A 15,794-nucleotide genomic window follows, 5' to 3' on the forward strand; every position below is an offset into this window, starting at 1 on the left:
AACGACCGCATTTTTCTCATAAGTAAATTAAGGCCTTGAGAAGGGAAGTGAGGCTTAAAGGTCCCAAGGTACAAAATAGATAAGCTTCAATCCAAATCCTCTCTAAATTCAATACTCTTTCTATTACAATACTCCCATGTGAAGTTTTATGGTTGGTTTTTTGTTTTTGGTTTTTATAAAGAATTATTATTTAAAGTCTTCTATGGAACCGATTTTTTTTCTTCTCAGCATATTGGGCCATATTCTCCATGAAATCCAGTGAGACATATTTGGAAATTATATGAATTTTCCTTCATATCACTGGAGTCCTATATAATAATGATTCCTTCAATACCCCCAAATGGAGTTCTTGTAGAACTGTAGAAAAAATCATATTGTCATCTGCTTAAATGATGATATATGGCTTCTTACTTATTGGTAATGAGAACAGGATAGTTTCCAGGCAACCAATTTGCCTGCCTGTTTCTAAAGGAGATGCTAAGTAGTTCCCCATAACGTCTTGCAAGCAGAATTGTTAAGGCAAGCCCTATCAACAAATGAGCAAGTTGAAGTTTTAGATGTTTACTATCACCCAAGGAAGAAATCTTTTGAGATTGTGTAAAAGGTAACAAAGGGCAAGGTTGAAGGTGAGAGACCTATAAATAGAAATTTAGTTTTATTAAGAGAGCCAAAGACCAGCAGGGAAAATTTGCTTTTCATTTCCCAAAAAATAAGAGCCTGGTTTATGTGATACCCTTAGAAAAATGTCAAAGTCATAAAGCATTTCATATCAGGCAAAAAAACTTCTCCTCAGCCATAAAAGGCAGAAATATAATTACAATAACTCACATTTATAATAATAATAATTAAATAATAATAGCTCTTTTGTTAAGTAAAAATTTACACATGTTTCTTAAGGAGGTAAAAACACAAATGTTACACTCAGCTGTTAAAAATTTTTAAAAAAATAAATAACTGGGGCCTTAAGGATTTGCCCAAAGTCATATAGCTAGTAAGTGATAGATAGAACTAATTCCAATCATCTAATTCATGTTACTATATTACATTACAGAAAAACAGTAAAAACAGAAAGGTATCATGGGATCAAAGATACTAAGCCCAAAAGACTCTCACAGGCCACTGCTTTCATTTCATGATAAGAAAAGGTAAATTAAAGACTTATTCAGCATCATACAAGTAATAAGTATTAGAGTTAAGATTTTAGCTCAGGTCCTTTTAACATACTCTTTGCATGATGCTATGTTCTGGAAGTCTAATCTACAAAATTTTGATTCTCATGTTGCCTGCATATATTGGACCCAGCAATACCACTACTCCAGGCCAATCAGCCTGTTCATTATTTCTCATAGAACAATAGAACAATAATATTTCTTTACATTCATTTACTATAATTTACTCAGGTATTCCTCAATTGATAGATATCCTCTCATTTTCCAAATCTTTGCCACCAAAAAAGAACTGCTTACAAAGATTTTTGCACATGTGGTTCCTTTTCACTTGGGGATACAGACCCACTAATGCTACTATTAGATCAAAGGGTATGTAGTTTTATAATCCTTTAATCATAGTTCCAAATTGTTCTCCCAGATGGTTGGATCAGTTTACAACTCTACCAACAGTTTTCCCACAGAGTCTCTAACATTTATCATCTTTTTTCTGTCATCTTAACCAATCTGATAGGTATGAAGTGATACCACGAGTCATTTTAGTTTGAAATTCTCTAATCAAAAGTGAGTTTAGACCATTTTTATATGACTATAGATGGCTTTTATTTCTTCATCTGAAAATTGTCTGTTCATATTTTTTGACCATTTATCAACTGGGGAAAGATTATATTCTTATAAATTTGATTATATTTTTAAAATGAGGCCTTCACTGGAAACACTGACTGTAAAAATTGTTTCCCAGCTTTCTCCTCTCCTTCTAATCTTGGATGCACTGCTTTTGTTTGTGGAAAAAAAAAATTTAATTTAATGCAATCAGAATTATCCATTTTGCATTTCATAATGTTATCTACTTCTTCTCATTCTCCAAAGATATTCTTCTCATTCTCCAAAGATCTGACAGATAGACTAACCTTTGCTCCCCTAATTTTCTTATAATATTACCCTTCATGTCTAAATGATGAATCCATTTAGACCCTAAATTGGTATAGAGTGAAAGGTACTGGTCTATGTCTAGTTTTTTTGGCAAACTATTTGCCAGTGTTCCCAGCATCTTTCCTCAAATAAGTTCTTATCCTATCAAATAGTCTTCGGGTTTATCAAAAAGTAGCTTACTATAGTCATTGATTGTAGTGACTCATGTACCTAATTCATTACACTGATTCACCAATGTATTTTCTTATCCAGCACTAAATATTTTTGATGCAGTATAACACAGTGTTAGGTCAGAAAATCTTTTTAAAAGGAAATGGAAGAAACATATTATTTAGCTTAAAAATTCTGAAAGTATGGTTTGGAGAACCCTGGGAGTAGTAGATCACTGAAGCCAGCTTGTACCTGCTTATTAGAGCTGATTCTTAAATTTGTGAACAAGTTATTAAACACAGCCAGCATTCAATTTAATCAGGTACTTTATTTAAAAGTAGTATCAACCAGAGCAGGCTATTCTATGAATAAATTACTCTTTCTTTTGAATGACTCAATATGAATAATAATAAACTCAATATGCATAATAAATGCAAATGAAAAGAGATCTCTTCAAGACAAATACTTACTTAGAAAGCCACAAATTAACAACATTTATGTTACATTATTTATTAATGGGAAAAGTAGGATCCAAGCCTTGACTCCTTCCCTCACCAAAAAAAAAAAAAAAAAAAAAAACAAAACCCAAACAAAACAAAAGTTTCACAATGAACATACATATTGAATAGTAAAGAAACCTATTTATCTAGTCAATCACAAAATTATAGTTAGAGAAAGTATTCATAAGACACTCTCTCATTGGGAGTACCATCCTATCTTAACTAAGAGAGTCCCAGATGTCACTGAAGAGGTAATTCCCTAAAGTCTCTAGTGTAGTAAACTGTGAATAAAGACATTTGTTCCTCTCATATTAGCTTCTTCCTAGAGTCTTATTCTCCTCTCAGGTTGTCACTGTCCATCTTCACTCTTGAAATGGAAATCAGAAGCACCCAAAGCCACTAGAGACCCCAAGTAGGTCATTTATTGAAGAGACGCTGAAGACCATAACAAGAGTGAAATTCTACTTTTTCCCACTCTCAACAATTCTGTTCTGCTTACCATGCAGGCTAAGAGCTCTGATCTCCATCAATGAAGAGAGAGTTCCATACCAGTAGACTTTAGATCTAGAGTTAAACTAAGAAAAAATAGTGATTTTCTAGGAATAACAATTATTTTGTAGCTTATTCATAATGAAAATGGGCCATTTCCTTCATATTTAAGCCAGAGCAGTGAATTATTAAAATTTTCCTATTTTACAAAATGCATGGAAGATTATTTAAACTTCCATTTGATTTCAAAAATTCTTGCAAATAGCTGAGTTTCCAGATGTTTTCTATCACCAGTGGAGAAATTTAAGAACTATTTTGAAAATCATATTCAAAGCAAAATTTCTGACAATGTGGTAACACATTTTCAGGCTAAAAACACCAAAAAGGAAAAGTTATTTCTATCTCTGTGCCTTTCAGCTCTATTCTTTCTTTATCTGAAGTCATAGAAATTATTTCTAATATACACCCAAACATATGAAAAGAAAACTCCCCACTTTCCTCATATATTTTTTCTCACAAAATAAAGTTTTAACAGATCAGTTTTACAAAGAATTGATAGAAAATGTGTAAATTAGATATTATAGATGCAAAAAACTATAAATACACAAATTATGATGTCCTAGGAAGGAGAAAAGTTTCAACAGTTGAGATTCACATGTCATGGTATTCACCAGAGAAAAAGGATATAGAAAAGGAAGAAACATTGAAATTCTCTAATTGAAAAGATTAAGAAAATTACTTCAGGGCAAGTCAGCTGAGTTAAAAGAATAAACCTAATATGTACTACTATTACTACTACTACTACAACTAAATATTTATGTAGCACTTTAAGATATGAATGGCATTTCACAATGATAGTCTCATTAATCTTTACAATAATCCTGGGAGGTAGGTGCTATTATTATCCCAATTTTATGCATGAGGAAACCGAGACAGATGTAAAGTCACAGAGCTACTAAATTTCTAATTTGAACTCATCTTCCTGACTCGATCTAGTGCTCTATCCACTGAGTCATTTAGATGTGTAGTTAACCCTCAAGATACAGGTTGTTTTACTGAAAGTTTAACAATTTGGCTTTTTTTTGTTTTTGTTCTTGTCTTTGTGTCCCAAGACTTAATATAATGTCTGGCATATACTCATTACTCTGCAAATATTTGCTGATGGCTTGCTTAATTGATGGGCACTCGTATTCCTCATGAGTAAAATGAAAGGAGTAATTAGACTGAATACTCTGCAAATTCTTTTTCAATGATAAATAGATAAAGCTGAAGTTGTGGGACTTAGTAATACCATTGAATTTCCTTTAAAAAGTAAAAAAAAATTCTCAAGGTCTTCCAATTTTGGATCCACAATTCTTTCTCAGCTTCTTCTTGTCTGACTCAAGTGCATATATAGATCATGACGTGGTCTACAAAGTATCTACTCTGGATTCAGCTCTGGACAACAAAGTAGTTCACTAACTTTGACAAAATCTTGAGATACTATGACCAGGCAGAATAAGATTGATTGGAATATACCAAGCCTAGAAACATCACCAGAATTTTTGGGATTTTTATAGAAAAATTTAGCATGTCTCAATGATTTTGCATTGTTTTCCTTTATAGTGAGTGAGAAAATAAGTACTTCTATATTTCTAATGTATGGACTTTGAAAAGAATATTGAATTGGAAAGAGCATGGCTATAGGGTTACTTTAGGACAGGAGCTGTTTGTCTTTTTAATGTCAGTCTAGAAAAACATAAATTACTCAAAATATTATTTCTAAATGCATAAAATAAAATATATACCATTATTCTATAAACAATCAACAATTGTTAAGCTCCTACTATGTGTAAGATACTGTACTAAGTATTGGATCATAAAATAAACCCATTTTTTAAGATTGTTATCAAAAATTCACAGATCTAAGGTTAATAACCTCTATATTTGAGGGTAGATTAAGGCATGGGTTAGATCAAAGGAAAAACAAGCTAAGAGTACACAAAGATACCTAAAGTTTTTTGAGGGAAGTAAATAATGGGAATTTGAGCAGGGTGCTCATCAACAAGGGAATGACTAAAGAAGTTACTGTTATATGAAAGTGTTGGCAGCTATAAGAAACAATGAAGGTTCTTGATGTCTGGGGAGGGAGGAGGTAAGGAAGGAAGAGAGAAAAATTTGGAAAACAAAATTTTGCAAAAAGGAATGCTGAAAACTATTTATGTGTGTATTTGAAAAAATAAAATACTATTAGGGGAAAAAAAGAAGCAATGACAGATGTCTTAGAGAAAAGGGTGATAACCATAAGCAAATTAATACAGTAAAGCTAATGTCAGATCTTTGGAGAAGAGAAGAATTTATGATCAAATAAAAGAGAAAATATTTAGTTAGATATAAAATGAATAATTTTCTTTATATTAAATGTAAAAGGTAATGTACAAACTAGTGCAAACTACATTGGAAAAAAACAGAAAACTTAGAAACAATTTTTACTGCAAATGTCTGATAAAGGCCTCATTTCTCAAATATGTACAGAATTTAGTGAAATGTATAAGAATACAAGTCATTCCCCAATTAATAGTCAAAGATATGAATAAGCAGTTTTCAGAAGAAGAAATCAGTTATCTATAGTCACATGAAAAATGTTATAAATTATCAGTGACTAGAAAATTACATATTAAAACAACTCTTCATACCTATCAGATTGGCTAATATGATAGAAAAATAAAAAAATAAATGTTGGAGAAAATGTGGGAAAAAACTGGGACACCAATGTACTGTTGGTGGAATTGAAATGATGTAAGAGATTTCTAAAAGATTCATAATGGAAAATGTTTTTCACATCTATGGAAAAAATGATGGAGTTGGAATATAGATAAAGCATGTAATTTTAAGCTTTCTTTGTTTTTTCACTTTTTCTCCCTTTGGGTCAGTGTATTCACTTACAATATAATGTCTTTTTTTTTACATCATGACTAATATGGAAATAGGTTTTGTATGGTTTCGTATGTATAACTATGAAATTGCTTGCTACCTCAGGGAGGAGGAGATGAAAAAGGGAAAGAGAAATTTTGGAATTCAATTTTTAAAAAATTATTATTAAAAAGTATCTTTTACATGCAATTGTGGAAAAATTAGCTATTTAAAAAAAAAGAAATAATGAAGGATTTCAGGGAAGTCTAGAAAGATTTGTATGAAGTGATGCTGAGTGAACAAAAACAAAAGAACAATTTGTACACTGACAAAAATACCATAAAGAGTAACAACTTTGAAAGATATCTAAGCTACAATAAGTTTGATGACAAGCTACAGTTCCAGAAGATTAATGCTACCCAACTCCGGATTTACGTATGTATATGTGTGTATGTTTGTATATGTGTGTGTGTATATGTATATACATGGGTGACTTATATACGTATATTACATCAATTCAGCTTAAGCACATGTGTTATACGTATACACACAAATAAATATATATATATATATATATATATACATATATATACACACATTATACACATAAATATATCTTTATTTATATACATATAGGGTCAGAGTTGTGTGTTTTTATTCATTCATTTAGTTGTTTTCACTTTGTTTAGTTGTCTTTAGTTCTGTCCGTTTCTTACCGACCCCTTTTGGAGTTTTATTGCAAAGGTATAGAAGTGGTTTGCCATTTCCTTCTCCAACTCATTTTACAGATGAAGAAACTGAAGGAAAGAGATTTAAGTGATTAGACCAGAGTCATAGAGCTAATAAGTATCTGAGGACAGATTTAAACTCCGGTCTTTCTGCACTCTAGACCTTCACCCTATACCCTGTTCTATCTAGCTGCCCAAATTAACACACACACACACACACACACATACATATGCACATACAATACAAATATATATATATATATATATATATATATATATATATATATATATATATATGCTAGTGTATGTATGGCTACTCTTTTGAACAGAGCCAACTCAAAATTTTATTTTGTTTGACTATACCCATTTGTAAGAGAGGTTTCTTTTTCTTTTCTTCTCCAATGGGGAAAGGCATACATGGGAGGGAGAGAGGATGGATTTTTACTGATTTAAAAAAATTAACTGAAACAACAATAACAACAAACCTTTCTTGGCTATCTTTCAGTTCTTTATAAATGTGTTCTAGAAGCTGGCCAATGAGAATCCAGTTTGTGAGTACAAACAAGATAAAATAAGAATAAAGCCAGAATGAAAAGAATAATCACAAGTCACTATGCATAGCTCTATGCTACCACATCTAACAACATAAAAGAAACAGAGAAATAGTTTTAAAATACAAAATTTCTGAAAAGAATAGTAAATATAAATCTTAAATAATTCACTTTCATAAAAAGAAATCAAATTTGTTGTAAATTAATTTACAAAGAATCCTGATCTTGATGGATTGGTGCATTGGAGAATTCTATCACATTTTTTATTTTTTTTATAGCTTTTCATTTTTCCAAATACATGCAAAGATAGTTTTCAATGTTTATCTTTGTAAAACCTTGTGTCCTAAATTTTTCTTCCTCCTTCTTCCCAAGATAAGTATAGTATTGGTAGTTGATAGCTGGATGGCTCAGGGCAAGGGTAGGAGGAGGGTGATTTCTAAGTCAAATAGGAGGAATGTGATAGCAACTAGGAACAATTTTATTGAGAAGGGAAGATGGGCAGAATCTAAGGCATCAAAGCCACACTTGTAAGGGCTAGATTTTTCTACGTATAGATAGAGTTGTGGTAGTCAGAAAGCAATAAGAACTACGATGGTTGCTAAAGCAGAGTTGATTAGGAGAGTCAAGATTAGGCTAATTATTTTTCTCTGGTTTTACCCAGAACTTAATGACTGGAAATCAGTAGTACTAATTATACTAGAAAAATAGGAGCCTCATCAGTAGATAGAGACATACAGAAATAGTCACACTACGTTTAGGAAGTATCAATATCAGGCGGCAGCTTCGAAACCAAAGTGGTATGTGGATGTGAAGTGGTAGAAGAGTTGTCGAAGGAGGCAAACAATTAGGAATAAGGATCCAATGATTACATGTATACCGTGGAAGCCAGTTGCTACAAAGAATGTCAAATTGTAAATGCCATCAGAGATAATAAAGGGGGCTTCATAGTATTCTATGGCTTGGAGGATTGTGAAGTATAAGCCTAAAGCAACAGTAGTTGTGAGGGCTTGAATTATTTGTTTGTGGTAATTCACCCTATCAGACAGACAGCAAGCAATCTAATGTAGGTTAAGCATGCACAATTCTAAATATATTGTCATGCTGCACAAGAAAAATCAGATTAAAAAACACAAGAAAAAATATATCATTTTTAAAAATAGTTAGTACCAATATGGCACCAAATATTCTCAAAAATTGAGAAAGCACCTTATCATAATCCTTTAATGGGATAACTGTAGTGCTGATATTTAAAAAGGGAAAGATAAAGCACAAAAGAACTCTAGACCAATATCATTAATGAATATCTATCCAAATATTTTCAATAAAGTCCTACCAAGCAGACTGTTGCAATTCATTATGATTAATTGGGACTTACATCAGGGATAGAAGGATGGATAGACAGATGGATAATTAACATTGAGGAAACAAGCATCATAATTTAATATAATTAAAATTAAAACAAAAAGTATCCTAAGCCATTTGGTTTTCTTGGTCTATACAGAAAAAGCTTTCAAAAATATAGCACTCATTTCTGCTACAAAAAAGGCCATAAAGTATAGGTAAAGAAGGATCTTCATAATATAAAAATAATCTCTCTAAAATCAAAAGCAAGAATCATATGTAGCGGAGCCAAATTAGAATTAGAATCCTTTATAATATTAGAAGGCTGTTATGAGGATAAATGTAACATATTTTACAAACCCTATATCTTAGGGTGTATGTATATATATATATATATATATATATATATATATACACACATACATATATATATGTGTGTGTGTATACACCCTATATACCTATATATAAACAATATATACATATATATGATACTTTATATAACAAAAGTTACACTTATTATACAATACATGCAGGAATAAATCAGTAATACTCCATCTCTCCCACTATCTTTATTTGCTGACGACATGATGGTTTACTTAGCAAAGGTACCAATTGAGACAAGAGCTTCAGTAAAGCCATAGGCTATAAAACAAATTTTAAAACCAACAGCATTTTTACATAACAACAATAAATTCCAAGAGATATTAATAAAAGAGTAATTACATTCCCAGTAACTAAAAAAATGCATGAAATATTTGGGGATCAATTTATCAAAGGACATCAAATATTTGTACAGATTCACTTAAAAAAGTGTTCCATAAAGAAATTAAATAGCTGTAAAAACAATCATTTCTCATGACTAGGCCATACCAACATAATGGAAATAACAATATTATCAAAGTTAATTTACAGTTTTGATACTATACCAAATTATACCAAATTATCAAATCTTTTGATAGGACTTGATAAAATAACAAAATTATTTTCAAAAAACAGAAGAATTCATGGGAAATAATGAAAAGAGGTACAAATTAAGAAAGAATAGCACTTCCAGTCCTCTAAGGGTATTATCAAGACCAGTCATCAAAAACTTTAAATACTGATTTAAAAAAACAATTTTAAACTCAACCTATATTATTAATATTTTCCCATTGATTTGCACAAAAGAATAACTCAAACCTGCTTATTTCTGCATTCTAAATATTTGCACTGAAAATTTAATATTTAGCTCTCATGAGTCAGTTTAAACTTGCTGAAACTGGTATACTCCTGCCTCTTTTGCAGAGCTAGGAAGTCTACAAGTTTGATGGACCACATTTAACATATTTTCACACTTTATTTTGGACATTCTGATTAGTTTTTTTCTGATTTTGTATATTATTTATATTCTGTTTTATTTTTATGTCCTAAATGCTTTTAAATATTATTTGTCAAATGAGATGGCCTGTGGGAGGGATACAATGGGACGCCTTTATAATGCAAAACATTAAAAGTTATCAATATATTTTTATTTTTAAAAATAACTCTTTTCTTAGGGTGTCTTATAACTCCATCCAATTCTGTTGTGACTAATGAGAATTGGACAATGATTATCCAGTCTACATAGTTTACTTGAATTTGCCCTGGACAGTGGGTTATATGTAAAGTATGGACATTATTCTCTGCCTGCTACCAGTCCAATATGTGGAATTCTGAGAACCCAGATTCCAGTTGTTAGTGAGCCTAGAGAAGGTGGGGCTTGACTAAAATCTTTAGCCTTTATAGCACTCAGAAAATACAGTACCATACATTTCAATGCGTTACTTTAATATTTATTTACTTACTATACTTACAAGGGAAATACAGTATTCATGAAAATTTTCCCTATAATGATTTAACAAAGGGACATTTAAAGAAAAAAAGCTTTAAAAGCTGGTCTTTATAATTTTATGTATAAACTTCCAAAATAATGTTAATGGTTTTACACATTAATTAGGTTCTAAAGCTCCCTTTAATTAAATTGTTCAATATATGAAATAAACAACTTTAGGTAAGAAGAGTCTTTAAAAATGTGCTTACCTAGTCACTGAATTTCTTTCATACTGTATATTTGTACACATAATTCAATGTTTCATTTTTGCATTTTATTTTCTCCTTAATACAAATGCTTCCCCTGATAATTCTTTCATCGATCCTGTCATAGACACTTCATATTTTTGACAGCAGAAGCTTACCTAGAAACTGAATAATTGGTGCAATCCTGTTTTGCTTTATATTTTCCTTCCCAAATGGTATTTTAAAGTAAAAACATAACTGCATTTCAGAAAAGCAATAATGGTCTTGGAAAGACATAAAATATTGCTGTCAACTTTTGAATTGAAAGATTATTTTTAGAATGTACATGTGGTTTACTTATTTTCTTGCTGTTAATAATCATCCTGGATTGTTCGTTTTGTTTGATTTTTTTAAAACATATATTTTTAAAAAGCATGCATTTACATTAAAATCTGTGAATTGTCTCATTCTTTCCCAGAAACATTAATTCAAACTAACAACTTTAGAAAATCCATGATTCACTTTTTGTTCTCTTATTATATTATAAAAATAATTAATTGCTAATAGCTATTATCCTATCATGTTTTTAATAAAGGACTTAGTTTTTATTATTGATTTTTGTTCTTTATTTGATATGTTCTTTTTTCCCCATCTGGTAGAAATGATTTTTTTTAAAGCAAAACAAAGCTTATGGAAAAAAATGATCTTAAAGTATGTATATAGAACTTTCTGATAATTTGTCCATGGTATTTTTCTATTGGCAGATCATTTGTCTATCATATTTAAAGAGGCATGTGTATCACCCTTAAATGTGTGTATATTTGTATATAATAAGATATGTAGGTTCATTTGTATAATTTTCCAAATGTAAAAAGGAACAGATTAGTCCTACAATTATGAACAGATAAGATTATCTTACATTGACTTGTTTGGGGTAACTGATTTATATTTTAATAAAACAAATTACTTCTCATCAAATATAGTGGAAAATCATTTATAGCAGAACTTTGGAAGCAAAGTAGATGTATATCAGTTAAAGAATGGATAAACAAAATGTGATTTGTAAATATAATGGAATATTACTATGCTGTAAGAAATTATACTCATTATATATATTATATGTTATCATATATTATATTCATCTAGAGCCACAGGAAGTGATTTTCCCTCTCCCTTTTATACTTCATTCCCCCTCCAAAGGGAAGTAAAGAAGTATTCCCAGAGGCTATGATGTTTTTTTTCAAAAAGTAAACACTGGCATTCTCAAATGAAAAGGGTAATAATCCTCTGGGTAAAGAAGAAGAAAATGATTAAACAGTATAATTGACAATAATCCCTGTTTCACAAGGAGACACTAAGTCATGTAGAAATATTTTTCTAATAAAGAATCTAAATTAAGTCAATGTTTATAAGGAAACTTACCCTGGCTGAGTGTCAATTGTTACACAGTGATAGGTAAAAGTGCCAAACATCTGAACTCCTAAAATTCCATATAGAAGTAGAAAGAAAAGTAGGAAAATTGAAACACTCCAAATTTGTTCTCCTGAGCGCCTAGAAAAATAAATATTTAAAAAACACATAGGATAGTAAGATTGCTTACAAATAAAAATTCATTAAAAGTTCATTAAAATTATGGATTGAAACACTTACTTTAAAATATTTGTTATCCTTGTTCTTGGTAGTTCAAATCTGAAATAAATACGGAACGCCCGGATCATAATAAGAGGCCGTGGAATCCTCAACATTCCCCAAGGTGACATTTGATCAACTATGTCAGCAATTTCAAATACCTGTAAATATGCAGAAGTGGATTCAGATTTCCTCTTTCTTATCATATTTATATTTTGAAGGCTCTAATAATTTCATCATTTCAGAGCTGTTTGAAATCATTTCATCATTCAGAGCTAATACAATCCATACCTAACAAATAGGCAATTAGCCTCTACTGGAAAATAAGCAGTGAATAGAAATTTCATTATTTACCAAAATGTACCATTCCATTTGAGGAGAGAAGATGGTAAAGGAACAATATCAATTATTATAAAGTTTTGCAGATTATTTTCTTTAAAAAATTTTAGTTACATATTGCACCCTAAATTTAATTTTAAATGCAATCATTAAAGATAATTAAGAAAGGATCATTTAATATGGAAACTACAAAAGCTAAAATTCAGTTTTGTGCCAACACTGTACATTATGGCTTATTTATAAAAACAACCATTCATGTAAAGTTTTAATTACTTTAGAATATAAATTTTAAATATAAATAAATATGGGCAATTTACAAAAGACAACTTTTTAATTCCTTATATCCTTACTAAAAATGATGAGATTAATTTGAATTCTAATTGTTTTATACCTGAAAAGATATAAATCTAAAACATATATGTTAAAATCCTAGTGTTAACTCAATGGAATTGATAGAAACAGTGTTTATGTGCTTGGGTTTACACCTTTGGAGTTCACACCTTTGGGAGAATTCCCACATTACAGGTCACACATTAGAGCTCACACATTTAAGAGTGTTTACACTTTGGCTCACACATTGGAGTTCAGAAGTCAGGAGATATCCAAGTTTACACCTCCCACAATCCCACTCTCTCAGAGGAGGAGTCAACCTTGGGTTCACACCTTTAAGAGGTCATATATAAGAAGCTCTCAGTCTCAGCGAGGGTCAGTTGGGAAACTGAGAAGCCAGGAGTCGGAGTTGAGCTAAAGGCAAAAGACAAGCAACGAAAGCTCTTGGAACTAAAAAAAAGCTAACTGGGATATTTTGGAAGAGACAATAAAAGATTGTATTTTAACTCCTGGCTGTATTTTGAGGTGATTATTACTCTGAACCGAAACTAAGGCTGCCTCCAGAAAACCTCCCCAAGAAACCTGCTCCCACAGAACTATCATATATATTAAAAAAGAAGAGAATATCACACATATGGAAGAAGATGGAGTGATAAAACTTTATAAGAAAAAATGTAAATAGTATTATTTAATCTAAAGGAAAGGATAAAGGGATGTTTTAATGTTATTTCATATCTTTGTTCCAATGAGAATAGGAGAAGACTATAAATTATATTAGAATAAAATCATTTTAAAAGCAATTGACAGCAGTTCTGTGATAGTTTATAATACTGTTTCTGAGATACAAGGTTACGTAGCCCTGCTAAATAGTCTCAAAGTAATCAGAAGTGTTATGTGGAGTCAGGATTTCCTGCATATTTAATGAGTTAATAAACAAGAATTTCTTAAGTGCTTAATATGTACCAAGTAGTAGGGATACAAAGGAAAGTAAAAAATATATTCTATTCATCTTCTAATGAAGGCAAGTACAGGAAAACAACTCTACATACAAAATATATACTGCGTAAATATATAATATTCTCTTATGGAAGGCACTAGCTATGGAAAAGACGAAGGGAAAGGAATCACTTCCATTAGATATACCAGCTCTTCTATTCACTATGCCAGGTTGCCTCTCCATCTGTACTTTTTAAAATTAAGAAAAACAACCAGTTTAATTGAAGCCAATGTTAATCATGTCTAAATATATTATGATAAACTAAATTACTGATTACTACTATTCAGAATAAAGCTTTACTGTATGTCCTTTCTAAACTATATATTGCTCTAATTTTCCTTAGAAGGAGCTTGGTAGAGCTAATGTAGTTTTTCCTATCCTGATCTGGTTATATCCATGATTTTAAAAAAAATGAATAGGAATGTGTGAACTGTATCCTATCAGTTTTCATCATTTGGTGCCCCATAATTCCGTGTAGCTTTTCTTCTTTTATGTGACTTAATCTAATTTTTGATATTGTATGATGAGGCTAGGTGATAAAGATCAATCTAATATGTGAGAATAGATAGACAATTTATAATCCAGAATGAAGTTCCTACACTGACACATTTTGGCTATTGGATTCTGGGCAAGACCCTTAACTTTTTTTCAGTGCTCCTAAGCAAGTCTTAAAAAAGAAGAAGCAGAACAATGACAGATCTAAACAAGGTGTTTTTCTCTAAGAGATAATGATGAATTCACAAGTTTGGACCCAAAAAAATGATGGGGGTATGCCACTTTATCTTGGAACAGATTATAAATATAATGTACAGATGGCATGCTAGTAATAAACCAATTAAATAATGGGTAAGGAGTGGGATAAATTCCTCACATATAATTTTCAAAAGAAAAGAATTGCACACCAAATGGTATGCAATTAAATATAATTGTGCATATTTTCAAAAAAGTCCTCTTTTATAGTTCTATTTAGATAATTTAAGAATAGGTAGAGTATGTTTTTGAAAATGACACTATAATTAAAATTATTTAATTACCTGTAACACCAGAGACACCCAAAGGCAAAAGACCATAAATCCATCAAAAACACACCAACGATCTTTCACGTAGGAATTATCCCCCTAAAAAGAAATTTTGCATAGCATTATTGTCAATTTATATAAAAATATTGTTGAACTTCTAGAAAGGAATTGTGCAAATGTTATACCATTTATTAATGTAAAGCTAGAGACAACTTTATTATCCATAGTCAATAGATATTCAAAGGCTCATTCCTAGGGTAGAAAAATGGTAAATTCTGTTAGAAGTCCTAAATTGATTACATACATATAATTATATTCTTTTCTCCAAAGAATCTTTTCACTACAAAATCTGATGTTTATAGAAAGGAAAAATACATTCATGGCATAAAATACATCCATGGCATAAATTTATATTTAGAAAACATAACCAAATGGAAAACTTGAAGGTAGCTCATTACTTGGAAGATTCTCCTCTTGATGAGTTGACAGAGTTTGAAGAAGTCAAGTTACCTGAAGGAGCCATTAAAATTGTTCTATCTACTACTCATTTTTTATTTTTTATTATAGCTTTTTATTTATAAGATATATACATGGGTAATTTTTCAGCATTGACTCCTGCAAAACTTTCAGTTCTAACTTTTCCCCTCCTTCCCACCCTCTCCCCCAGATGGCAGGTAGACCAATACATGTTAAATA

At 30.7% G+C, this 15,794-nt stretch overlaps 1 protein-coding gene across 2 annotated transcripts in view; it reads right to left on the reverse strand.

Moving 5' to 3' along the window:
- NALCN (sodium leak channel, non-selective) overlaps nucleotides 1–15,794 on the reverse strand; it is a 476,168-nt gene that overhangs the window by 386,019 nt on the left and 74,355 nt on the right. For both annotated transcript variants that reach the window (XM_031958631.1, XM_003765762.2), the window contains exons 4-6: nucleotides 15,114–15,197; nucleotides 12,435–12,574; nucleotides 12,207–12,335 (exon numbers count right to left, since the gene is read on the reverse strand). In XM_031958631.1, the coding sequence (XP_031814491.1) occupies nucleotides 12,207–12,335; nucleotides 12,435–12,574; nucleotides 15,114–15,197 (353 nt within the window). The remainder of the gene's footprint in view (nucleotides 1–12,206; nucleotides 12,336–12,434; nucleotides 12,575–15,113; nucleotides 15,198–15,794) is intronic.

The sequence above is a fragment of the Sarcophilus harrisii genome, chromosome 3 (assembly GCF_902635505.1).
Source record: "Sarcophilus harrisii chromosome 3, mSarHar1.11, whole genome shotgun sequence".
Classification (NCBI taxonomy): domain Eukaryota; kingdom Metazoa; phylum Chordata; class Mammalia; order Dasyuromorphia; family Dasyuridae; genus Sarcophilus; species Sarcophilus harrisii.